At 36.5% G+C, this 25,971-nt stretch overlaps 3 protein-coding genes across 3 annotated transcripts; 1 reads left to right on the plus strand and 2 right to left on the minus strand.

Annotated features, from left to right (window-relative positions):
• Positions 1-6,107: 6,107 nt before the first annotated feature.
• LOC137025046 (aerolysin-like protein) lies at positions 6,108-7,923 on the minus strand. Its single transcript, XM_067393064.1, has 2 exons — positions 7,881-7,923; positions 6,108-7,072 (listed from the first exon to the last, which is right to left on the minus strand). The coding sequence occupies exon 2, from the start codon at positions 7,053-7,055 to the stop codon at positions 6,108-6,110; it is 948 nt and encodes a 315-aa protein (XP_067249165.1). The 5' UTR covers positions 7,056-7,072; positions 7,881-7,923.
• Positions 7,924-18,141: 10,218 nt separating this feature from the next.
• On the minus strand, positions 18,142-19,089 carry LOC137025033 (aerolysin-like protein). Its single transcript, XM_067393050.1, has one exon. The coding sequence runs from the start codon at positions 19,087-19,089 to the stop codon at positions 18,142-18,144; it is 948 nt and encodes a 315-aa protein (XP_067249151.1).
• Positions 19,090-22,721: 3,632 nt separating this feature from the next.
• LOC137025047 (aerolysin-like protein) lies at positions 22,722-24,537 on the plus strand. Its single transcript, XM_067393065.1, has 2 exons — positions 22,722-22,764; positions 23,573-24,537. Exon 2 carries the CDS (start codon positions 23,590-23,592, stop codon positions 24,535-24,537), a length of 948 nt encoding a protein of 315 aa, XP_067249166.1. The 5' UTR covers positions 22,722-22,764; positions 23,573-23,589.
• The last annotated feature ends 1,434 nt before the right edge of the window (positions 24,538-25,971 follow it).

Here is a 25,971-nt window from a genome sequence, read left to right on the forward strand (position 1 = left end):
CCTTTCTTGCAAGAAATAAAAGCTTTAAAGACAGTTGGACGTGTTTATCTCTTATGCAGTAGAGTCGGAGATGATTTTTGCCACAACACTTTGCTCATGAAGATCAACTGTGACTTGACTTTGTGTTGTTGTTGTTATGGCCGCCATTTTGTGAGTGTTCTCCTTAGCGGCAACCATTACATGATTCACCATGGTGTTGCATTTCTCCGCGACACCCACAGTAAATGGAGAGCCAACAGACAATAAAGCATAATCCAAGAAATGACTGAGGGAGGAACGGGGTCCATTTCTAACTAATTGTTCTTTGAGTGGTTGGTTAACACCCTCACAGAAAAAGTCAATGAGTGCACAGTCAGGCAGATCTGAATAATATGCAATGTCCAAGTATTCAGTGATGTAATCCTCGATTGATCATGTGCCCTGCTTGATACATAATAGTGAATATGCAATGTCCATATCGGGCCAATGTTCTCCTGAAAAGCCACTGGACCCTTGTGTTGGCGAGGTCTTCTGTAACAAGGCGGGACTCAGGGTAAGATCCATCTGCAGGCTTTTATCAAACAGAGTTCGTAGTAAGACAGGCAATGGTCAAACACTGGCAAACAGGTATGGCAGAGAGCAGGCAGAATCGTAGTCGAGGAACAGGCAATGAATCAGGGCAGGCAGATATCATTCACAAAACCAGGAAACAATTAACAGTCCAAAGGGTCCAAAGGGCAGACGAAAGAGATTCATACACGGGGAACAGACAGGATCAGAAACAGGCAGACAGACAGGGTAAATAACGCTTAGAATTGTCACAAGAATAAACAACCTCACAAAGTGTGTGAGGGTGTGTGTGAATTAAATAGTCCAGATAATGTGCTGCAGCAGTATGTGGCAATTGGTGATTGGTGGAGAGAGTGCAGGTGATTGCCAGGGAGAATTGTGGGAAATGTAGTCCGGGAATGACTGGGAACGTGACAAATACATATTTAGGTGCCTTCATTCAGCTTGTATCAAATGTGTTTGGCTTATAGGTGTGATGCTTATTATCTTTTTTTTTTTTGGAATACTTGATTGTTTCTCTGAGTGTTTTAATTTGAGTTTACTTGCATAAGCCACTTTTCATTAGAAGTCATGCTCTATAATTTTGTGCTGTAAAAGAAAAGTTTAAACTTTTTTTGTTTCAAGTTTAAAGTTGTTTACTGATACATACAACAAAAATAAAATATTTCATCAGAAAAAATATTATCTTCTGTGTGTACATTAATAATTAATAAATACATGATTCACATGTGTTCACTTTACATTAAGATTCACTTTCACATGTTATTAATGTTTATAACTCATTAATAAATGGTTCGCGTGTTCACTTTACATTAAGGTTCATTTTCACAGGTTATTAATGTTTATAACTCATTAATAAATGGTTCACATGTGTTCACTTTACATTAAGATTCACATGCACATGTTATTAATGTTTATAACTCAAAAAAGGGTTCACGGGTTTCCACTTTACATTAAGATTCACTTTAACAGGTTTTTAATGTTTATAATTCATGAATAAATGGATCACATGTGTTCACTTTACATTAAGGTTCACTTTAACAGGTTATTAATGTTTATAACTCATGAATAAATGGTTCACAAGTCATTCATTATTCATTATTTCATTATTAATATCTCATCAAGTTATAGTTATTATCTTATGTTTTAATTTAAAAATAAAGGTGGAATTTCATATTTTAACAATATGCCAACAACACAAGCCATTACGATGCGTCAGTAACAAATATGTTGAAGCCAAGTGAAATTAAATGACAGGTTCAAAAGAGCACCTAAAGTTCATCTTTGCAGTGACTGTTGATTCCCACTGAGCAGAACATCTGGCTGAATCATTGTGATGAATGAAGTGAAGAAACAGTAGAAATTACTACTATTTTTAAACATATTAACATATTTTCAGAGCTTCTGAAAGTGACTCAATAAATAGGTGCGGAGGGATTTATAATTCTCACTCGACCTGTCTGTACAGGTGCTGGTCATATAATTAGAATATCATCAAAAAGTTGATTTATTTCACTAATTCCATTTAAAACGTGAAACTTGTATATTAAATTCATTCATTCATTACACACAGACTGATATATTTCAAATGTTTATTTCTTTTAATTTTGATGATTATAACTGACAATTAAGGAAAATCCCAAATTCAGTATCTCAGAAAATTAGAATATTGTGAAAAGGTTCAATATTGAAGACACCTGGTGCCACAATCTAATCAGCTAATTAACTCAAAACACCTGCAAAGGCCTTTAAATGGTCTCTCAGTCTAGTTCTGTTGGCTACACAATCATGGGGAAGACTTGACAGTTGTCCAAAAGACGACCATTGACACCTTGCACAAGGAGGGCAAGACACAAAAGGTCATTGCAAAAGAGGCTGGCTGTTCACAGAGCTGATAGGTATTAAGTCATACCTATCAGACCGTCACAATTTTGTTTATATAAACGGGGAAAAATCTAAGATAACGATAGTAAACTATGGAGTGCCGCAAGGATCTGTGTTAGGACCTCTGCTATTTTCAATCTACATGCTGCCACTCGGCAATATTATAAGAAAACATGGGATTAGTTTCCACTGCTATGCCGATGATACTCAGTTATATATATATCATCACGACCAGATGAAATCTCTAAATTATCCAAACTGACAGAGTGTGTTAAAGAAGTAAAACATTGGATGAATAGTAATTTTCTTCTATTAAATTCAGATAAGACTGAAGTATTACTTATTGGGCCAAAAACCTGTACACAGAATCTCTCAGACTACAATCTGCATTTAGAAGGATGTACTGTTACTCCATCCTCGACAGTTAAAGACCTGGGTGTTATATTAGACGGCAACTTGTCCTTTGAAAATCATATTTCATATGTTACAAAAACAGCCTTCTTTCACCTCAGAAACATTGCTAAAATACGGAATATGTTATCTATTTTGATGCAGAAAAGTTAGTTCATGCTTTCATGACGTCTCGACTAGATTACTGTAATGCATTATTAGCTGGTTGTCCTGCTTCCTCAATAAACAAGCTACAATTAGTACAAAATGCAGCTGCTAGAGTTCTTACCAGGTCAAGAAAATATGATCATATAACACCAATCTTATCATCTATACACTGGTTACCCATTAAGTTCCGTATCGATTATAAAGTATTGCTAATGACCTATAAGGCTCTAAATGGTTTAGCTCCTGTATACTTAACCAATCTTCTATCGCCCTACAATCCTTCACGCTCTTTAAGATCACAAAACTCTGGACTTCTGGTTGTACCTAGGATATCTAAGTCCACTAAAGGAGGGAGAGCGTTTTCACATTTGGCTCCTAAAATCTGGAATAGCCTTCCTGATAATGTTCGGGGCTCAGACTCTCTCACCCAGTTTAAATCTAGATTAAAGACGCATTTCTTTAGCCAAGCATTCACATAACGCATCTCATATCAGATCAACTGCACATGACTATCTTTGCTTAAAGTTATGAACAGCAGCTACACTAATTGTTCTCCTTTTGCTTTTCTGTTTTACCTCGGGACACCCGCCCTGAGGTGACTAGAGAGTACATCAGCTTCAGCTTGTATCCAGCCTCTTAAGAAGACCTCAGATGACCATCACCTGTGAAGAAATGGCGCCAGCTCCTGCGAGGACTTCAGGAGACGCAATCATCTAGATCAACATTCACATTGCACAATCTCTATATCCTAATTTATTGTTAATGTAATTCATTTTCCAGGAGCTCATTACTTCTACCTTCAGTTAAACTGCTAACAGTGATTGTAATTACATAAAGTATATTATTTGCTAATTACATTCTTTAAATTGTAATGTTGACATCCATTTTCTGTAAAGCTGCTTTGAAATGATATGTATCGTGAAAAGCGCTATACAAATAAATTTGAATTGAATTGAATTGTTCACAGAGCTCTGTGTCAAAGCACATTAATAGAGAGGCGAAGCGAAGGAAAAGATGTGGTAGAAAAATGTGTACAAGCAATAGGGATAACCGCACCCGGAAGAGGATTGTGAAACAAAACCCATTCAAAAATGTGGGGGAGATTCACAAAGAGTAGACTGCAGCTAGAGTCAGTGCTTCAAGAACCACTACGCACAGACGTATGCAAGACATGGGTTTCAGCTGTCGCATTCCTTGTGTCAAGCCACTCTTGAACAACAGACAGCGTCAGAAGCGTCTAAAGACAAAAAGGACTGGACTGCTGCTGAGTGGTCCAAAGTTATGTTGTCTGATGAAAGTAAATTTTGCATTTCCTTTGGAAATCAGGGTCTCAGAGTCTGGAGGAAGAGAGGAGAGGCACACAATCCACGTTGCTTGAGTTCCAGTGTAAAGTTTCCACAGTCAGTGATGGTTTGGGGTGCCATGTCATCTGCTGGTGTTGGTCCACTGTGTTTTCTGAGGTCCAAGGTCAACGCAGCCGTATACCAGGAAGTTTTAGAGCACTTCATGCTTCCTGCTGCTGACCAAATTTATGGAGATGCAGATTTCATTTTCCAACAAGACTTGGCACCTGCACACAGTGCCAAAGCTACCAGTACCTGGTTTAAGGACCATGGTATCCCTGTTCTTAATTGGCCAGCAAACTAGCCTGACCTTAACCCCATAGAAAATCTATGGGGTATTGTGAAGAGGAAGATGCGATATACCAGACCCAACAATGCAGAAGAGCTGAAGGCCACTATCAGAGCAACCTGGGCTCTCATAACACCTGAGCAGTGCCACAGACTGATCGACTCCATGCCACGCCGCATTGCTGCAGTAATTCAGGCAAAAGGAGCCCCAACTAAGTATTGAGTGCTGTACATGCTCATACTTTTCATGTTCATACTTTTCAGTTGGCCAAGATTTCTAAAAATCCTTTCTTGTATTGGTCTTAAGTAATATTCTAATTTTCTGAGATACTGAATTTGGGATTTTCCTTAGTTGTCAGTTATAATCATCAAAATTTCAAAAGAAATAAACATTTGAAATATATCAGTCTGTGTGTAATGAATGAATATAATATACAAGTTTCACTTTTTGAATGGAATTTGTGAAATAAATCAACTTTTTGATGATATTCTAATTATATGACCAGCACCTGTAGTTTGCTTTTGGTTTCATGTCTTACAGGTATATAATACAGTCTCTTTCACTCTAGTGCATAGTCAGTTTTATCTTTACAAGCTGAAGTTGCAAGCATGTCTTCTTTTGGAAAATACTTTTTAGGCAGCATGGGAACACAGGAGAACACAAACCGGAATTCCCCAAGTAAGCGGAAAAAGTGTCTTTTACAGGTTCATTTGACGTTAATACTGTTACGTGCTAATTTTATGTTCTTTCTTAAAGTATGCAATCACACTGAAATAATTTCTGGAGCAGCATCTGTTGGAGGAACAGGTAGGAAGTGGCTCTAATATAACCTTTGTGAAACTAAAGCACATCTAGATTGAACTGTCTAATGTTTTCTCATATCAATTCTTGCATCTCAAAGAATAGAATTGTGTGTTTTTAATTCTTTATTTCAATGTTTGTGTGATATGTTAGGCTGCATTCTTTGATAATCTGCATTAGTCTCAGAGTAACTAGAGATTTTTCAAGTTTGGTAATTACATCAAAATTTAATTGCATCATCCTTTTATATGTTCTTTTTTCTTCTTCCTTAAGCTGTTTGTAATGCGGCCACAACAATGGTGCCTGTGATGCCTCCTCCTGGTAAGTTATATAATCAAGAAATATCTGATTTGGAAATGCCATAAAAGTTTATTAAAAGTCCTTAAAAAAACACATCACCACAAAATGTTAAGACAGATTGTCTTCTTAATGTTGAGACAGATTATATATATATATATATATATATATATATATATATATATATATATATATATATATATATATATATATACACACACACACATACAGTATATAGCTATATATATTTTCCCTGAACACCCAACCCTCCCAATAAAAAAAGAACATCAAACAATTTGGCCTTAATGTAAAACAATTGATACATGATTGACAAAATTAGAAGTAATCAAAAAACTTGTGTGTTACATGTGCAATTTGTCTTAACATTACAGAGGAGATTCCCAAGTCTCCACTTTGATATCAGTGTAAGTGACGCCTCTGTATGTGCCCTTGGTTTCGTACTGTAACACACTGCCATTCTTGCAGGTGATCTGCACTGTGCCAGTGTAAGGCATGTCAAAAGAGGCTCTTCCAATGGTGATGTTAACATCCAACTTCTTCCCTGGTGGCACAGTGACATCAGTAGGCAGAGTTTCAGTTTTCTCATGTGTGTCCTCGTGACTGTGAGTGCTTTCATGTCCAACACTAATACTGTATCCTGCTGTAACTTCTGCAATCTTTGGAACCCCAGCCTTGACTTCCATTTTAAATGTTGCTGTCAAACTTGTACTCACAGACCATGAAGATTTGTGGGTTATTTTCTTTACGATTTCAACTTGTTGTTTTTGAGGGACGGAGGAGCTGTTCTTGTAAGAGAGGGATTCGATTTCTTCTACTGCCACCTTTGGTATCAGTTGGTTGATAGTGGGATAGTTGACATTGGTGAGAACTGCTGATTGAACTGCATTGAGAAACATGAATCCCATGCAATCAATGTCGGCACCACCTCTTCCTACAACTCCCAAACAAAATCCAGAGCCGACATCAATGGGATATTCTGTTTTTAAACCCCAGCTTGTCATCTTTGCAAAGAATTCTCTCCCAAGACTGGTTTTGAATTTGATAGCTCCAAGACGTGTTCCTGCTCCGTTCCCCCACAAGGACAGTGAGGTGAAACACTCACCAGGCTGGAACTTGTACTCTTGATGATTTCCAGCTGGTTCTCCAAAAGTCTGAACTCTCCCATCTGAAAGCCAAACCCTGACAGCCTTCACCTGCCATCCTCCAACCCAAACCCCGATCTTCTCTAAACTGGCACCGTTGTTCTCACCAGTAAATGAAAATGGACCACCTCCTTGTCCACCAATTAGCTCTAGAGTTGTTGGGTAGGACATCTTGGAATGAAATTGATCTGAAAATAATAAACACAGATCAGAATTAGCATCAGCTATATACTTTCTTGCAGTGTTTCCCACCCCAGATTGTGGAGACACAACAACTGTACATGTTGGATTGCTTTTTTTAACTGACCCATCCATTTCTGGTCTTCAGGACATGGTTATATTCAGATAGTAAATGTCATATATTAAGTTGGGTGTCCACCTTAGAGATAATTACCATATGTATGATGAAACCATCATACTGTACTTAAAATAAGATATTAATATCATATAATAAAATTTTGTATGTATTTGTTACTACTGCAGAGCTTTATTAAATAATTATGGGATCTCATTCAACGCTTTCAGAATCTTAATTTCGTAAATAATTTTCTTTCTGTAAATTATATTTAAAATTAACATTTTAATGACTATGTTTACTGAACAAAAATTATTTTAATTATCAAAATAAACCAAACGAGGAATAAAACCAAATAGAACAAATTTAGCTAAGTATTAACTTAGATATTATTAAAAACATTATTCTAATTTCTAGTATTTGTATCAATACTTTATGCCTTTTACCACATGCTGGTTTTACCCTGTGTGGGGTAAAAGGTCCCCTCATACATTTAGATTTTTAAACAGTCAAACAAACCCCCTTTTCCCCCTGTTATCATACACTTTGGGAGTAGTGAAGAGCACATTTTTCTTACGACGTGCCTTTAGCCCATTTGTACCCTATGCGGTGCCAGAAAATGGGGTTGGATAATCTCATGCCGTTTCAGAAACTGTTAGCTACATCTTAAATCAAGAGCCTGTGAGAGGAAGCGTACTTACATGGATGACTGCAGTCTGAACTTCTTCTCGAGAGCAGCTGGTCTGGTCGAAGCTGGAAAAGTGAGATGTGTTTGGTCAGACTGCTGCTTAAATAGAGCTCCAAAAGGGGACAGGCAGTACCTAAAACACACCCCGAGTCAGTGTAATCAGCTCCCCCCACCTCTCACTCACAATTAAACGCAATCTTTTTAAAGATGCATGTGGAAGACTGGAGATTTTGCTTGCTGATAAAATTGCACTAAATTAAAAACATGCACAAAATTGTCCAAAGCAAGAGTCTATCACAAAAAACACTTCAACATTTGCAAAGTGAAAAAAAGTGAAAAGATAAAAATAAAGGGAAAATGAATGACAAATAACCCCGACTGGATTGAATGAAGAGACAGATTTTTTGTAGTTTCTTGTATTTTTTTCCTTGTCATTCATTTTTTTCATGAATTCCCCCCTTTTCCACTCTTTGGTTTGTTTTTAGGACACTTTCCCTTTTTTTCTCACTTTGCAGACGTTAAATTAAAGTAATTTTATAGTGATAGACCCTTGCTTTAGTTCATCTATGTATACATCAGCTCTGGAGAAAACAGTGATGTCATGTGAAAATGCAGACTAAGGATGCTCATATGATTAGCTTAGATTACTGTAAACCAATCACCAGAACAAATCAGAGTGAAGAACACATTGATTTTTACTCAACTGTAAGACTTCAATGAGCATGTATCTTTCTATTCATCAAGAGTCACTCAGTTGTTGTGATGAGTGACCTCCCGGCCGTAAATAACTTCATTTCTTCAAAGAGCAACTTGGAAGTCATATCAAGTCATCTATTGAATTCACCCAATCAGATGTTGCAAGTTGATCTCATGAGTTACCCTCATGTAAATGTTTTCCTTTATCACAATGGTTTGAGTCCCTCTTCACAAGTTTCATACAAATCCATTTTTAAAAGGTCAACCTGACTGTTTATTGGTGAGAAATATTTATGTATTACACCATGTTTGGTATTGATATTTCGGTAACACTTTACATTAAGGTTCCCTTTGTAAAGGGTTTATAAAGGTGTTTGTTAATGAGTATTAAGTAATTTACAAATGAATAATAAATCATTAATAAGCAGTTATAACTGCATGAATAAAAAGGGCGACTTTAATGCAATACTTGCCAAATAGTGAGCCGTTTTAAACTCACGTGTTATAAATGCTTAATAAATGTATTTATTAACACTTATTTAACCCAAAACCAGATTCCTAGTTTATTTCATGATGCAGCAAAAATTGACTATCATAATTAGACTGAAGGGTGTTTTATTTTTGCTTTTCTTAATAAGATCTCATGACTGACACTTTTCTTACTATGTTGCTTACCAGAAGTTTCTCTTACCCATGATACTCTCCAAAAAGGTCATGATGCCAATCCACAGCAGTGTATAAAAACTGATTTGTTGTTTTTTAAGATGAAATTCCAACTTTATTTTGAAAATAAAACATAAGATAAATGAGAATTTTTATTCCAGTATTAGTTACCTGTGAACCTTAAGAGGCTGCTGAATTGATTATTTGTGCAGTAAGAGAGAGAGACGGCTGGGGTAGAGGCTAGGATATTCTGTCTGTCTGTTATCAATCTGCTAAAGTTTAAACAAAACAATGAGACTAGAACCAAAACAACCCAGCTGACTTTTGTGAAAAAGAATTAAAATGAACAGAGATGTTTTGAGACTGAATAAAAGATCATGTAAGAAACTAAGTGAAGATCTACAGAACAAATGGGAAGTTTAAAGATATGCTTTTAGGATTAACACCAAGAGCAACTTTGAAAGTGAGCAGTTTATAGTCATGTGTGTCTTGTGTGAGTGAGTGTGAGAGTGACTGGACTTTGTTTTGTATGTGTTAGTTTGGGGAAAATCCATAGAGAGTGTATATGTCATTAACTAGTTTGAATGAGTTACAGATAGGTTAAGTGAAATGAGAAATTTGGAGAAGCAGATATTTTGATTGAATCTGATGAAAAGATGATACAGAACATGGGACGAGCTTTAAGTGGATTGTTTATCCAGCTCTGTCTAATGGTAATTATGACTACTGTTGTCATTTATGATGTTGATTTGAATTACTCTCTGGATCAGTAAGTTTAAGTATTTATGGAAAATTGGAATTGTGAAATTGAAGATTGCCGTCCATGGGTTAAAACCCCTTGTCTAAATTCAACTTGGGGTCTGAATTTAAACACTGTCAGCTATGTGTGATCACAATGCGAAATGTAAAAATGTAGACTTGACGGCAGAGAAACAGTGACACACTGGCAGTAAACAAGATTATCCAGAGAGCCCAGTAACCTTCATAGAACAAAGGATGATGAGAAGAAACATCATTGTTGTTTGACTATCCTTGATCAAGTCTGTACACCATGACTTGACCTGCTAGACAAACCATTTGATAACTGTGAGGATGTGTTGTTTGTAGATGGCTCTGTCTTCAGAGACAAAACAACAGACCGGAATGGCGAAGGATAAGTTGTGACCATGGGATGTGAAGTGTTGGATTCAGAGCTACTGTCCTTTAATTATTTGGCATAAGCAGATGAGTTTTGACCCTCACTGGAGGGGGTAGACTGACTGAAAGAATTGTAATATCAATTGAGAAACAGAGTAAAGAAAATCATTGCACAGTAAATGAGTGCGCTTCAGAAGTACACCAAGCATTGGCTGAGGTACCTGCTAATTTGAGCTAAACATAAGAATAAAGTGGTCCTGTTTGTCAGAGAGTGTGCTGAGGCTGAGCTTTTATGACAGAAAACAAGGGAGAAGTTAAGGTGGAAAGAATTGTGATTATCTACACAGGTGCCCATTGTTAGGTTGGGGTGGTAGATGATCTTTGGGGTGTTGTGGTTTGAATTTTTGTTTGTGTCCAAACTAATGAAAAAAAAAAAGTTTCTGTTTCTTTAGGAAGTGCTGGAGCAGACACAGGAGATTGTGTGTAATCTGTCATCTGAAAATAACCTTGATTTTTCAAACTCTTTACAGAGCATGTTCAGAGACAGAGAAAGCTGGAGAAAATCTGGTTGCAGAATTGAATATGTATTTTAGTTTAGTGTTGATGGCAAATGTTGTTTAGAGAAACATGTCTCCAACTACTATGATCAATTGATGATGAACAATGCATCAAAAAGGGGGAAGGTAACTAAAGAATGTATGGCTGAAGAGAAAATATGCCTAAAAATTTTAAATTAGGTTGGAAGAGCTATTGCAAAGCAATGTTTTCTATTTTCTATTATGTTTTCTATTTCTATCCGTATCCTGTCTAAAATTTTCATGTAGGTGAAATCAGCTCAAGGAATTCCAAATCACCACTGAGGCTGGACAATGATACATCATGGGCTACAAAATGGATCTGTTGTGATAAGATGTTATAGAACCTAAATTTGCATGCTATATGTCTGTAAAATGAAGGATTTCTATGATTGGGTGATGTATCTGAATTTGTTGTTTGTATGAAGATCAGAAATGAGGAGCATAAATGTGACAAGAATAAGATACTTTAATATGAATATGGATGATTAGTGGTTAATCCTTGAAGAATGTGATAGTAAAATGTGACCGAGGTATTTGACTTCATGGTAAAGCCCATTCTTTATCTATCCTATTTAGCTTGCTAAAACACAGGGTCTATCCCCACAGAAAAAGCCTTAAGCATTTTCTGACTTTCTTCACAAATTTAAGAGTGTGATGTGAAATGAAGTAGAAGTAATGATTAGTTATCAATGAATGATAAGAAGAGGGAATTGTTGTGGAAATTAAAATTTTTCATATGCTTTTTACCTGTATTCTTGTGAAATATGATGCTTACGGAACATGGCATGATGTTGGCTTAAGTGGTAATGTTTAACATAGTGTTAACATAGATGTTGGAAATAGAAATAGCAAGATATGGTATGGGGAAATGCAAGATGTATGTTAAAAACATGTCTGTGTTAACAATGTGTGGAAAGTTACAGCCACTAAGGGATGTTCCAAATATGGTAAAAGGACAGAGGCTTCGGCCTTGGAGGTTAGAGATATAAAAGTGAGAGGAAGCTTTCGTTCTTGGTATTACACTCTGCAGCTACTTGTGTTTCTGTATGACCTGTCTGACCTTTCTTGCAAGAAATAAAAGCTTTAAAGACAGTTGGACGTGTTTATCTCTTATGCAGTAGAGTCGGAGATGATTTTTGCCACAACACTTTGCTCACGAAGATCAACTGTGACTTGACTTTGTGTTGTTGTTGTTATGGCCGCCATTTTGTGAGTGTTCTCCTTAGCGGCAACCATTACATGATTCACCATGGTGTTGCATTTCTCCGCGACACCCACAGTAAATGGAGAGCCAACAGACAATAAAGCATAATCCAAGAAATGACTGAGGGAGGAACGGGGTCCATTTCTAACTAATTGTTCTTTGAGTGGTTGGTTAACACCCTCACAGAAAAAGTCAATGAGTGCACAGTCAGGCAGATCTGAATAATATGCAATGTCCAAGTATTCAGTGATGTAATCCTCGATTGATCATGTGCCCTGCTTGATACATAATAGTGAATATGCAATGTCCATATCGGGCCAATGTTCTCCTGAAAAGCCACTGGACCCTTGTGTTGGCGAGGTCTTCTGTAACAAGGCGGGACTCAGGGTAAGATCCATCTGCAGGCTTTTATCAAACAGAGTTCGTAGTAAGACAGGCAATGGTCAAACACTGGCAAACAGGTATGGCAGAGAGCAGGCAGAATCGTAGTCGAGGAACAGGCAATGAATCAGGGCAGGCAGATATCATTCACAAAACCAGGAAACAATTAACAGTCCAAAGGGTCCAAAGGGCAGACGAAAGAGATTCATACACGGGGAACAGACAGGATCAGAAACAGGCAGACAGACAGGGTAAATAACGCTTAGAATTGTCACAAGAATAAACAACCTCACAAAGTGTGTGAGGGTGTGTGTGAATTAAATAGTCCAGATAATGTGCTGCAGCAGTATGTGGCAATTGGTGATTGGTGGAGAGAGTGCAGGTGATTGCCAGGGAGAATTGTGGGAAATGTAGTCCGGGAATGACTGGGAACGTGACAAATACATATTTAGGTGCCTTCATTCAGCTTGTATCAAATGTGTTTGGCTTATAGGTGTGATGATTATTATCTTTTTTTTTTTTTTTTTGGAATACTTGATTGTTTCTCTGAGTGTTTTAATTTGAGTTTACTTGCATAAGCCACTTTTCATTAGAAGTCATGCTCTATAATTTTGTGCTGTAAAAGAAAAGTTTAAACTTTTTTTGTTTCAAGTTTAAAGTTGTTTACTGATACATACAACAAAAATAAAATATTTCATCAGAAAAAATATTATCTTCTGTGTGTACATTAATAATTAATAAATACATGATTCACATGTGTTCACTTTACATTAAGATTCACTTTCACATGTTATTAATGTTTATAACTCATTAATAAATGGTTCGCGTGTTCACTTTACATTAAGGTTCATTTTCACAGGTTATTAATGTTTATAACTCATTAATAAATGGTTCACATGTGTTCACTTTACATTAAGATTCACATGCACATGTTATTAATGTTTATAACTCAAAAAATGGTTCACAGGTTTCCACTTTACATTAAGATTCACTTTAACAGGTTTTTAATGTTTATAATTCATGAATAAATGGATCACATGTGTTCACTTTACATTAAGGTTCACTTTAACAGGTTATTAATGTTTATAACTCATGAATAAATGGTTCACAAGTCATTCATTATTCATTATTTCATTATTAATATCTCATCAAGTTATAGTTATTATCTTATGTTTTAATTTAAAAATAAAGGTGGAATTTCATATTTTAACAATATGCCAACAACACAAGCCATTACGATGCGTCAGTAACAAATATGTTGAAGCCAAGTGAAATTAAATGACAGGTTCAAAAGAGCACCTAAAGTTCATCTTTGCAGTGACTGTTGATTCCCACTGAGCAGAACATCTGGCTGAATCATTGTGATGAATGAAGTGAAGAAACAGTAGAAATTACTACTATTTTTAAACATATTAACATATTTTCAGAGCTTCTGAAAGTGACTCAATAAATAGGTGCGGAGGGATTTATAATTCTCACTCGACCTGTCTGTACAGGTGCTGGTCATATAATTAGAATATCATCAAAAAGTTGATTTATTTCACTAATTCCATTTAAAACGTGAAACTTGTATATTAAATTCATTCATTCATTACACACAGACTGATATATTTCAAATGTTTATTTCTTTTAATTTTGATGATTATAACTGACAATTAAGGAAAATCCCAAATTCAGTATCTCAGAAAATTAGAATATTGTGAAAAGGTTCAATATTGAAGACACCTGGTGCCACAATCTAATCAGCTAATTAACTCAAAACACCTGCAAAGGCCTTTAAATGGTCTCTCAGTCTAGTTCTGTTGGCTACACAATCATGGGGAAGACTTGACAGTTGTCCAAAAGACGACCATTGACACCTTGCACAAGGAGGGCAAGACACAAAAGGTCATTGCAAAAGAGGCTGGCTGTTCACAGAGCTGATAGGTATTAAGTCATACCTATCAGACCGTCACAATTTTGTTTATATAAACGGGGAAAAATCTAAGATAACGATAGTAAACTATGGAGTGCCGCAAGGATCTGTGTTAGGACCTCTGCTATTTTCAATCTACATGCTGCCACTCGGCAATATTATAAGAAAACATGCGATTAGTTTCCACTGCTATGCCGATTATACTCAGTTATATATATATCATCACGACCAGATGAAATCTCTAAATTATCCAAACTGACAGAGTGTGTTAAAGAAGTAAAACATTGGATGAATAGTAATTTTCTTCTATTAAATTCAGATAAGACTGAAGTATTACTTATTGGGCCAAAAACCTGTACACAGAATCTCTCAGACTACAATCTGCATTTAGAAGGATGTACTGTTACTCCATCCTCGACAGTTAAAGACCTGGGTGTTATATTAGACGGCAACTTGTCCTTTGAAAATCATATTTCATATGTTACAAAAACAGCCTTCTTTCACCTCAGAAACATTGCTAAAATACGGAATATGTTATCTATTTTGATGCAGAAAAGTTAGTTCATGCTTTCATGACGTCTCGACTAGATTACTGTAATGCATTATTAGCTGGTTGTCCTGCTTCCTCAATAAACAAGCTACAATTAGTACAAAATGCAGCTGCTAGAGTTCTTACCAGGTCAAGAAAATATGATCATATAACACCAATCTTATCATCTATACACTGGTTACCCATTAAGTTCCGTATCGATTATAAAGTATTGCTAATGACCTATAAGGCTCTAAATGGTTTAGCTCCTGTATACTTAACCAATCTTCTATCGCCCTACAATCCTTCACGCTCTTTAAGATCACAAAACTCTGGACTTCTGGTTGTACCTAGGATATCTAAGTCCACTAAAGGAGGGAGAGCGTTTTCACATTTGGCTCCTAAAATCTGGAATAGCCTTCCTGATAATGTTCGGGGCTCAGACTCTCTCACCCAGTTTAAATCTAGATTAAAGACGCATCTCTTTAGCCAAGCATTCACATAACGCATCTCATATCAGATCAACTGCACATGACTATCTTTGCTTAAAGTTATGAACAGCAGCTACACTAATTGTTCTCCTTTTGCTTTTCTGTTTTACCTCGGGACACCCGCCCTGAGGTGACTAGAGAGTACATCAGCTTCAGCTTGTATCCAGCCTCTTAAGAAGACCTCAGATGACCATCACCTGTGAAGAGACGGCGCCAGCTCCTGCGAGGACTTCAGGAGACGCAATCATCTAGATCAACATTCACATTGCACAATCTCTATATCCTAATTTATTGTTAATGTAATTCATTTTCCAGGAGCTCATTACTTCTACCTTCAGTTAAACTGCTAACAGTGATTGTAATTACATAAAGTATATTATTTGCTAATTACATTCTTTAAATTGTAATGTTGACATCCATTTTCTGTAAAGCTGCTTTGAAATGATATGTATCATGAAAAGCGCTATACAAATAAATTTGAATTGAATTGAATTGTTCACAGAGCTCTGTGTCAAAGCACATTAATAGAGAGGCGAAGCGAAGGAAAAGATGTGGTAGAAAAATGTGTACAAGCAATAGGGATAACCGCACCCGGAAGAGGATTGTGAAACAAAACCCATTCAAAAATGTGGGGGAGATTCACAAAGAGTAGACTGCAGCTAGAGTCAGTGCTTCAAGAACCACTACGCACAGACGTATGCAAGACATGGGTTTCAGCTGTCGCATTCCTTGTGTCAAGCCACTCTTGAACAACAGACAGCGTCAGAAGCGTCTAAAGACAAAAAGGACTGGACTGCTGCTGAGTGGTCCAAAGTTATGTTGTCTGATGAAAGTAAATTTTGCATTTCCTTTGGAAATCAGGGTCTCAGAGTCTGGAGGAAGAGAGGAGAGGCACACAATCCACGTTGCTTGAGTTCCAGTGTAAAGTTTCCACAGTCAGTGATGGTTTGGGGTGCCATGTCATCTGCTGGTGTTGGTCCACTGTGTTTTCTGAGGTCCAAGGTCAACGCAGCCGTATACCAGGAAGTTTTAGAGCACTTCATGCTTCCTGCTGCTGACCAAATTTATGGAGATGCAGATTTCATTTTCCAACAAGACTTGGCACCTGCACACAGTGCCAAAGCTACCAGTACCTGGTTTAAGGACCATGGTATCCCTGTTCTTAATTGGCCAGCAAACTAGCCTGACCTTAACCCCATAGAAAATCTATGGGGTATTGTGAAGAGGAAGATGCGATATACCAGACCCAACAATGCAGAAGAGCTGAAGGCCACTATCAGAGCAACCTGGGCTCTCATAACACCTGAGCAGTGCCACAGACTGATCGACTCCATGCCACGCCGCATTGCTGCAGTAATTCAGGCAAAAGGAGCCCCAACTAAGTATTGAGTGCTGTACATGCTCATACTTTTCATGTTCATACTTTTCAGTTGGCCAAGATTTCTAAAAATCCTTTCTTGTATTGGTCTTAAGTAATATTCTAATTTTCTGAGATACTGAATTTGGGATTTTCCTTAGTTGTCAGTTATAATCATCAAAATTTCAAAAGAAATAAACATTTGAAATATATCAGTCTGTGTGTAATGAATGAATATAATATACAAGTTTCACTTTTTGAATGGAATTTGTGAAATAAATCAACTTTTTGATGATATTCTAATTATATGACCAGCACCTGTAGTTTGCTTTTGGTTTCATGTCTTACAGGTATATAATACAGTCTCTTTCACTCTAGTGCATAGTCAGTTTTATCTTTACAAGCTGAAGTTGCAAGCATGTCTTCTTTTGGAAAATACTTTTTAGGCAGCATGGGAACACAGGAGAACACAAACCGGAATTCCCCAAGTAAGCGGAAAAAGTGTCTTTTACAGGTTCATTTGACGTTAATACTGTTACGTGCTAATTTTATGTTCTTTCTTAAAGTATGCAATCACACTGAAATAATTTCTGGAGCAGCATCTGTTGGAGGAACAGGTAGGAAGTGGCTCTAATATAACCTTTGTGAAACTAAAGCACATCTAGATTGAACTGTCTAATGTTTTCTCATATCAATTCTTGCATCTCAAAGAATAGAATTGTGTGTTTTTAATTCTTTATTTCAATGTTTGTGTGATATGTTAGGCTGCATTCTTTGATAATCTGCATTAGTCTCAGAGTAACGAGATTTTTCAAGTTTGGTAATTACATCAAAATTTAATTGCATCATCCTTTTATATGTTCTTTTTTCTTCTTCCTTAAGCTGTTTGTAATGCGGCCACAACAATGGTGCCTGTGATGCCTCCTCCTGGTAAGTTATATAATCAAGAAATATCTGATTTGGAAATGCCATAAAAGTTTATTAAAAGTCCTTAAAAAAACACACAACCAAAAAATGTTAAGAGAGATTTTCTTCTTTATGTTGAGACTATATATATTATATATATATATATATATATATATATATATATATATATATATATATATATGAGATTATACACACACACACACACACACACACACACACACACACACACACACACACACACACAGATATATATATATATATTTTCCCTGAACACCCAACCCTCCCAATAAAAAAAAGAACAAACAATTTGGCCTTAATGTAAAACAATTGATACATGATTGACAAAATTAGAAGTAATCAAAAAACTTGTGTGTTACATGTGCAATTTTTTTAACATTACAGATCAGATTCCTTAGTCACCACTTTGATATCAGTGTAAGTGACGCCTCTGTATGTGCCCTGGGTTTCGTACTGTAACACACTGCCATTCTTGCAGGTGATCTGCACTGTGCCAGTGTAAGGCATGTCAAAAGTGGCTCTTGCAATGGTGATGTTAACATCCACCTTCTTCCCTGGTGGCACAGTGACATCAGTAGGCAGAGTTTCAGTTTTCTCATGTGTGTCCTCGTGACTGTGAGTGCTTTTATGTCCAACACTAATACTGTATCCTGCTGTAACTTCTGCAATCTTTGGAACCCCAGCCTTCACTTCCATTTTAAATGTTGCTGTCAAACTTGTACTCACAGACCATGAAGATTTGTGGGTTATTTTCTTTGAGGTTTTAACTTGTTGTTTTTGAGGGACGGAGGATCTGTTCCTGTAAGTGAGGGATTCAATTTCTTCTACTGCCACCTTTGGTATCAGTTGGTTGATAGTGGGATAGTTGACATTGGTGAGAACTGCTGATTGAACTGCATTGAGAAACATGAATCCCATGCAGTCAATGTCGGCACCACCTCTTCCTACAACTCCCAAACAAAATCCAGAGCCGACATCAATGGGATATTCTGTTTTTAAACCCCAGCTTGTCATCTTTGCAAAGAATTCTCCCCCAAGAGTGGTTCTGAATTTGATAGCTCCAAGACGTGTTCCTGCTCCGTTCCCCCACAAGGACAGTGAGGTGAAACACTCACCAGGCTGGAACTTGTACTCTTGATGATTTCCAGCTGGTTCTCCAAAAGTCTGAACTCTCCCATCTGAAAGCCAAACCCTGACAGCCTTCACCTGCCATCCTCCAACCCAAACCCCGATCTTCTCTAAACTGGCACCGTTGTTCTCACCAGTAAATGAAAATGGACCACCTCCTTGTCCACCAATTAGCTCTAGAGTTGTTGGGTAGGACATCTTGGAATGAAATTGATCTGAAAATAATAAACACAGATCAGAATTAGCATCAGCTATATACTTTCTTGCAGTGTTTCCCACCCCAGATTGTGGAGACACAACAACTGTACATGTTGGATTGCTTTTTTTAACTGACCCATCCATTTCTGGTCTTCAGGACATGGTTATATTCAGATAGTAAATGTCATATATTAAGTTGGGTGTCCACCTTAGAGATAATTACCATATGTATGATGAAACCATCATACTGTACTTAAAATAAGATATTAATATCATATAATAAAATTTTGTATGTATTTGTTACTACTGCAGAGCTTTATTAAATAATTATGGGATCTCATTCAACGCTTTCAGAATCTTAATTTCGTAAATAATTTTCTTTCTGTAAATTATATTTAAAATGAACATTTTAATGACTATGTTTACTGAACAAAAATTATTTTAATTATCAAAATAAACCAAACGAGGAATAAATCCAAATAGAACAAATTTAGCTAAGTATGAACTTAGATATTATTAAAAACATTATTCTAATTTCTAGTATTTGTATCAATACTTTATGCCTTTTACCCCATGCTGGTTTTACCCTGTGTGGGGTAAAAGGTCCCCTCATACATTTAGATTTTTAAACAGTCAAACAAACCCCCTTTTCCCCCTGTTATCATACACTTTGGGAGTAGTGAAGAGCACATTTTTCTTACGGTGTGCCTTTAGCCCATTTGTACCCTATGCGGTGCCAGAAAATGGGGTTGGATAATCTCATGCCGTTTCAGAAACTGTTAGCTACATCTTAAATCAAGAGCCTGTGAGAGGAAGCGTACTTACATGGATGACTGCAGTCTGAACTTCTTCTCAAGAGCAGCTGGTCTGGTCGAAGCTGGAAAAGTGAGATGTGTTTGGTCAGACTGCTGCTTAAATAGAGCTCCAAAAGGGGACAGGCAGTACCTAAAACACACCCCGAGTCAGTGTAATCAGCTCCCCCCACCTCTCACTCACAATTAAACGCAATCTTTTTAAAGATGCATGTGGAAGACTGGAGATTTTGCTTGCTGATAAAATTGCACTAAATTAAAAACATGCACAAAATTGTCCAAAGCAAGAGTCTATCACAAAAAACACTTCAACATTTGCAAAGTGAAAAAAAGTGAAAAGATAAAAATAAAGGGAAAATGAATGACAAATAACCCCGACTGGATTGAATGAAGAGACAGATTTTTTGTAGTTTCTTGTATTTTTTTCCTTGTCATTCATTTTTTTCATGAATTCCCCCCTTTTCCACTCTTTGGTTTGTTTTTAGGACACTTTCCCTTTTTTTCTCACTTTGCAGACGTTAAATTAAAGTAATTTTATAGTGATAGACCCTTGCTTTAGTTCATCTATGTATACATCAGCTCTGGAGAAAACAGTGATGTCATGTGAAAATGCAGACTAAGGATGCTCATATGATTAGCTTAGATTACTGTAAACCAATCACCAGAACAAATCAGAGTGAAGAACACATTGATTTTTACTCAACTGTAAGACTTCAATGAGCATGTATCTTTCTATTCATCAAGAGTCACTCAGTTGTTGTGATGAGTGACCTCCCGGCCGTAAATAACTTCATTTCTTCAAAGAGCAACTTGGAAGTCATATCAAGTCATCTATTGAATTCACCCAATCAGATGTTGCAAGTTGATCTCATGAGTTACCCTCATGTAAATGTTTTCCTTTATCACAATGGTTTGAGTCCCTCTTCACAAGTTTCATACAAATCCATTTTTAAAAGGTCAACCTGACTGTTTATTGGTGAGAAGTATTTATGTATTACACCATGTTTGGTATTGATATTTCGGTAACACTTTACATTAAGGTTCCCTTTGTAAAGGGTTTATAAAGGTGTTTGTTAATGAGTAACAAGTAATTTACAAATGAATAATAAATCATTAATAAGCAGTTATAACTGCATGAATAAAAAGGGTGACTTTAATGCAATACTTGCCAAATAGTGAGCCGTTTTTAACTCACGTGTTATAAATGCTTAATAAATGTATTTATTAACACTTATTTAACCCAAAACCAGATTCCTAGTTTATTTCATGATGCAGCAAAAATTGACTATAATAATTAGACTGAAGGGTGTTTTATTTTTGCTTTTCTTAAAAAGATCTCATGACTGACACTTTTCTTACTATGTTGCTTACCAGAAGTTTCTCTTACCCATGATACTCTCCAAAAAGGTCATGATGCCAATCCACAGCAGTGTATAAAAACTGATTTCTTGTTTTTTTAAGATGAAATTCCAACTTTATTTTGAAAATAAAATATAAGATAAATTAAAATTTTATTCCAGTATTAGTTACCTGTGAACCTTAATGTAGGGTGGGCACTTGTGAACTATTTATTAATGAGTTATAAACATTAATAACCTGTGAAAGTGAATCTTAATGTAAAATGAACACATGTGAATCATGTATTTATTAATTATTAATGTACACAAAGAAGATAATTGTCACGGCTACACAATCTGCACCTTCAAACACGGACACTTACGCCACTCGTTCACAATCACCGGAATACTGAACACCTGTGCATCATCACCAGTGCCACATATAAGCACACCAGTCCCATTCACTCATTGTCTGGTCTTGCACCGATCCCTACACGTCACTCGACCTCGTCTTACCTGAACATTGTACCTACTGTTGTCTTCATCGTCTTCATCTCCAGTCCTGAGTCCTCCGTCATCATCTGTGTCACCATTGTCATCTGCCAAGGAAAGTTATCATTGTTTTACCATTCGTCAGTTCTACGTGTCAAGATTATCTACCTGTGTCTGAAACCTCTGTTAATAAACACTGTTGCACTTACCTCATCTGTGTCCTCGTCTGTGTCTGACAATAATATTTTTTCTGATGAAATATTTTATTTTTGTTGTATGTATCAGTAAACAACTTTAAACTTGAAACAAAAAAAGTTTAAACTTTTCTTTTGATTTGTTCTGGTGATTGGTTTACAATGATCTAAGCTAATCATATGAGCATCCTTAGTCTGCATTTTCTGTACATTTCATGTTGACAGAAATATTTCTATCACATGACATCACTGTTTTCTCCAGAGCTGATGTATACATAGATGAACTAAATTAGACTAAAGCAAGGGTCTATCACTATAAAATTACTTTAATTTAACGTCTGCAAAGTGAGAAAAAAAGGGAAAGTGTCCTAAAAACAAACCAAAGAGTGGAAAAGGGGGGAATTCATGAAAAAAATGAATGACAAGGAAAAAAATACAAGAAACTACAAAAAATCTGTTTCTTCATTCAATCCATTCGGGGTTATTTGTCATTCATTTTCCCTTTATTTTTATCTTTTCACTTTTTTTCACTTTGCAAATGTTGAAGTGTTTTTTGTGATAGACTCTTGCTTTGGACAATTTTGTGCATGTTTTTAATTTAGTGCAATTTTATCAGCAAGCAAAATCTCCAGTCTTCCACATGCATCTTTAAAAAGATTGCGTTTAATTGTGAGTGAGAGGTGGGGGGAGCTGATTACACTGACTCGGGGTGTGTTTTAGGTACTGCCTGTCCCCTTTTGGAGCTCTATTTAAGCAGCAGTCTGACCAAACACATCTCACTTTTCCAGCTTCGACCAGACCAGCTGCTCTCGAGAAGAAGTTCAGACTGCAGTCATCCATGTAAGTACGCTTCCTCTCACAGGCTCTTGATTTAAGATGTAGCTAACAGTTTCTGAAACGGCATGAGATTATCCAACCCCATTTTCTGGCACCGCATAGGGTACAAATGGGCTAAAGGCACACCGTAAGAAAAATGTGCTCTTCACTACTCCCAAAGTGTATGATAACAGGGGGAAAAGGGGGTTTGTTTGACTGTTTAAAAATCTAAATGTATGAGGGGACCTTTTACCCCACACAGGGTAAAACCAGCATGGGGTAAAAGGCATAAAGTATTGATACAAATACTAGAAATTAGAATAATGTTTTTAATAATATCTAAGTTCATACTTAGCTAAATTTGTTCTATTTGGATTTATTCCTCGTTTGGTTTATTTTGATAATTAAAATAATTTTTGTTCAGTAAACATAGTCATTAAAATGTTAATTTTAAATATAATTTACAGAAAGAAAATTATTTACGAAATTAAGATTCTGAAAGCGTTGAATGAGATCCCATAATTATTTAATAAAGCTCTGCAGTAGTAACAAATACATACAAAATTTTATTATATGATATTAATATCTTATTTTAAGTACAGTATGATGGTTTCATCATACATATGGTAATTATCTCTAAGGTGGACACCCAACTTAATATATGACATTTACTATCTGAATATAACCATGTCCTGAAGACCAGAAATGGATGGGTCAGTTAAAAAAAGCAATCCAACATGTACAGTTGTTGTGTCTCCACAATCTGGGGTGGGAAACACTGCAAGAAAGTATATAGCTGATGCTAATTCTGATCTGTGTTTATTATTTTCAGATCAATTTCATTCCAAGATGTCCTACCCAACAACTCTAGAGCTAATTGGTGGACAAGGAGGTGGTCCATTTTCATTTACTGGTGAGAACAACGGTGCCAGTTTAGAGAAGATCGGGGTTTGGGTTGGAGGATGGCAGGTGAAGGCTGTCAGGGTTTGGCTTTCAGATGGGAGAGTTCAGACTTTTGGAGAACCAGCTGGAGATCATCAAGAGTACAAGTTCCAGCCTGGTGAGTGTTTCACCTCACTGTCCTTGTGGGGGAACGGAGCAGGAACACGTCTTGGAGCTATCAAATTCAGAACCACTCTTGGGGGAGAATTCTTTGCAAAGATGACAAGCTGGGGTTTAAAAACAGAATATCCCATTGATGTCGGCTCTGGATTTTGTTTGGGAGTTGTAGGAAGAGGTGGTGCCGACATTGACTGCATGGGATTCATGTTTCTCAATGCAGTTCAATCAGCAGTTCTCACCAATGTCAACTATCCCACTATCAACCAACTGATACCAAAGGTGGCAGTAGAAGAAATCGAATCCCTCTCTTACAAGAACAGCTCCTCCGTCCCTCAAAAACAACAAGTTGAAATCGTAAAGAAAATAACCCACAAATCTTCATGGTCTGTGAGTACAAGTTTGACAGCAACATTTAAAATGGAAGTCAAGGCTGGGGTTCCAAAGATTGCAGAAGTTACAGCAGGATACAGTATTAGTGTTGGACATGAAAGCACTCACAGTCACGAGGACACACATGAGAAAACTGAAACTCTGCCTACTGATGTCACTGTGCCACCAGGGAAGAAGGTGGATGTTAACATCACCATTGCAAGAGCCACTTTTGACATGCCTTACACTGGCACAGTGCAGATCACCTGCAAGAATGGCAGTGTGTTACAGTACGAAACCAAGGGCACATACAGAGGCGTCACTTACACTGATATCAAAGTGGAGACTTGGGAATCTCCTCTGTAATGTTAAGACAAATTGCACATGTAACACACAAGTTTTTTGATTACTTCTAATTTTGTCAATCATGTATCAATTGTTTTACATTAAGGCCAAATTGTTTGATGTTCTTTTTTTATTGGGAGGGTTGGGTGTTCAGGGAAAATATATATAGCTATATACTGTATGTGTGTGTGTGTATATATATATATATATATATATATATATATATATAATCTGTCTCAACATTAAGAAGACAATCTGTCTTAACATTTTGTGGTGATGTGTTTTTTTAAGGACTTTTAATAAACATTTATGGCATTTCCAAATCAGATATTTCTTGATTATATAACTTACCAGGAGGAGGCATCACAGGCACCATTGTTGTGGCCGCATTACAAACAGCTTAAGGAAGAAGAAAAAAGAACATATAAAAGGATGATGCAATTAAATTTTGATGTAATTACCAAACTTGAAAAATCTCTAGTTACTCTGAGACTAATGCAGATTATCAAAGAATGCAGCCTAACATATCACACAAACATTGAAATAAAGAATTAAAAACACACAATTCTATTCTTTGAGATGCAAGAATTGATATGAGAAAACATTAGACAGTTCAATCTAGATGTGCTTTAGTTTCACAAAGGTTATATTAGAGCCACTTCCTACCTGTTCCTCCAACAGATGCTGCTCCAGAAATTATTTCAGTGTGATTGCATACTTTAAGAAAGAACATAAAATTAGCACGTAACAGTATTAACGTCAAATGAACCTGTAAAAGACACTTTTTCCGCTTACTTGGGGAATTCCGGTTTGTGTTCTCCTGTGTTCCCATGCTGCCTAAAAAGTATTTTCCAAAAGAAGACATGCTTGCAACTTCAGCTTGTAAAGATAAAACTGACTATGCACTAGAGTGAAAGAGACTGTATTATATACCTGTAAGACATGAAACCAAAAGCAAACTACAGGTGCTGGTCATATAATTAGAATATCATCAAAAAGTTGATTTATTTCACAAATTCCATTCAAAAAGTGAAACTTGTATATTATTCATTCATTACACACACACTGATATATTTCAAATGTTTATTTCTTTTGAAATTTTGATGATTATAACTGACAACTAAGGAAAATCCCAAATTCAGTATCTCAGAAAATTAGAATATTACTTAAGACCAATACAAGAAAGGATTTTTAGAAATCTTGGCCAACTGAAAAGTATGAACATGAAAAGTATGAGCATGTACAGCACTCAATACTTAGTTGGGGCTCCTTTTGCCTGAATTACTGCAGCAATGCGGCGTGGCATGGAGTCGATCAGTCTGTGGCACTGCTCAGGTGTTATGAGAGCCCAGGTTGCTCTGATAGTGGCCTTCAGCTCTTCTGCATTGTTGGGTCTGGCATATCGCATCTTCCTCTTCACAATACCCCATAGATTTTCTATGGGGTTAAGGTCAG

The sequence above is a fragment of the Chanodichthys erythropterus genome, chromosome 8, assembly GCF_024489055.1.
Source record: "Chanodichthys erythropterus isolate Z2021 chromosome 8, ASM2448905v1, whole genome shotgun sequence".
In the NCBI taxonomy this organism is placed as follows: Eukaryota; Metazoa; Chordata; class Actinopteri; order Cypriniformes; family Xenocyprididae; genus Chanodichthys; species Chanodichthys erythropterus.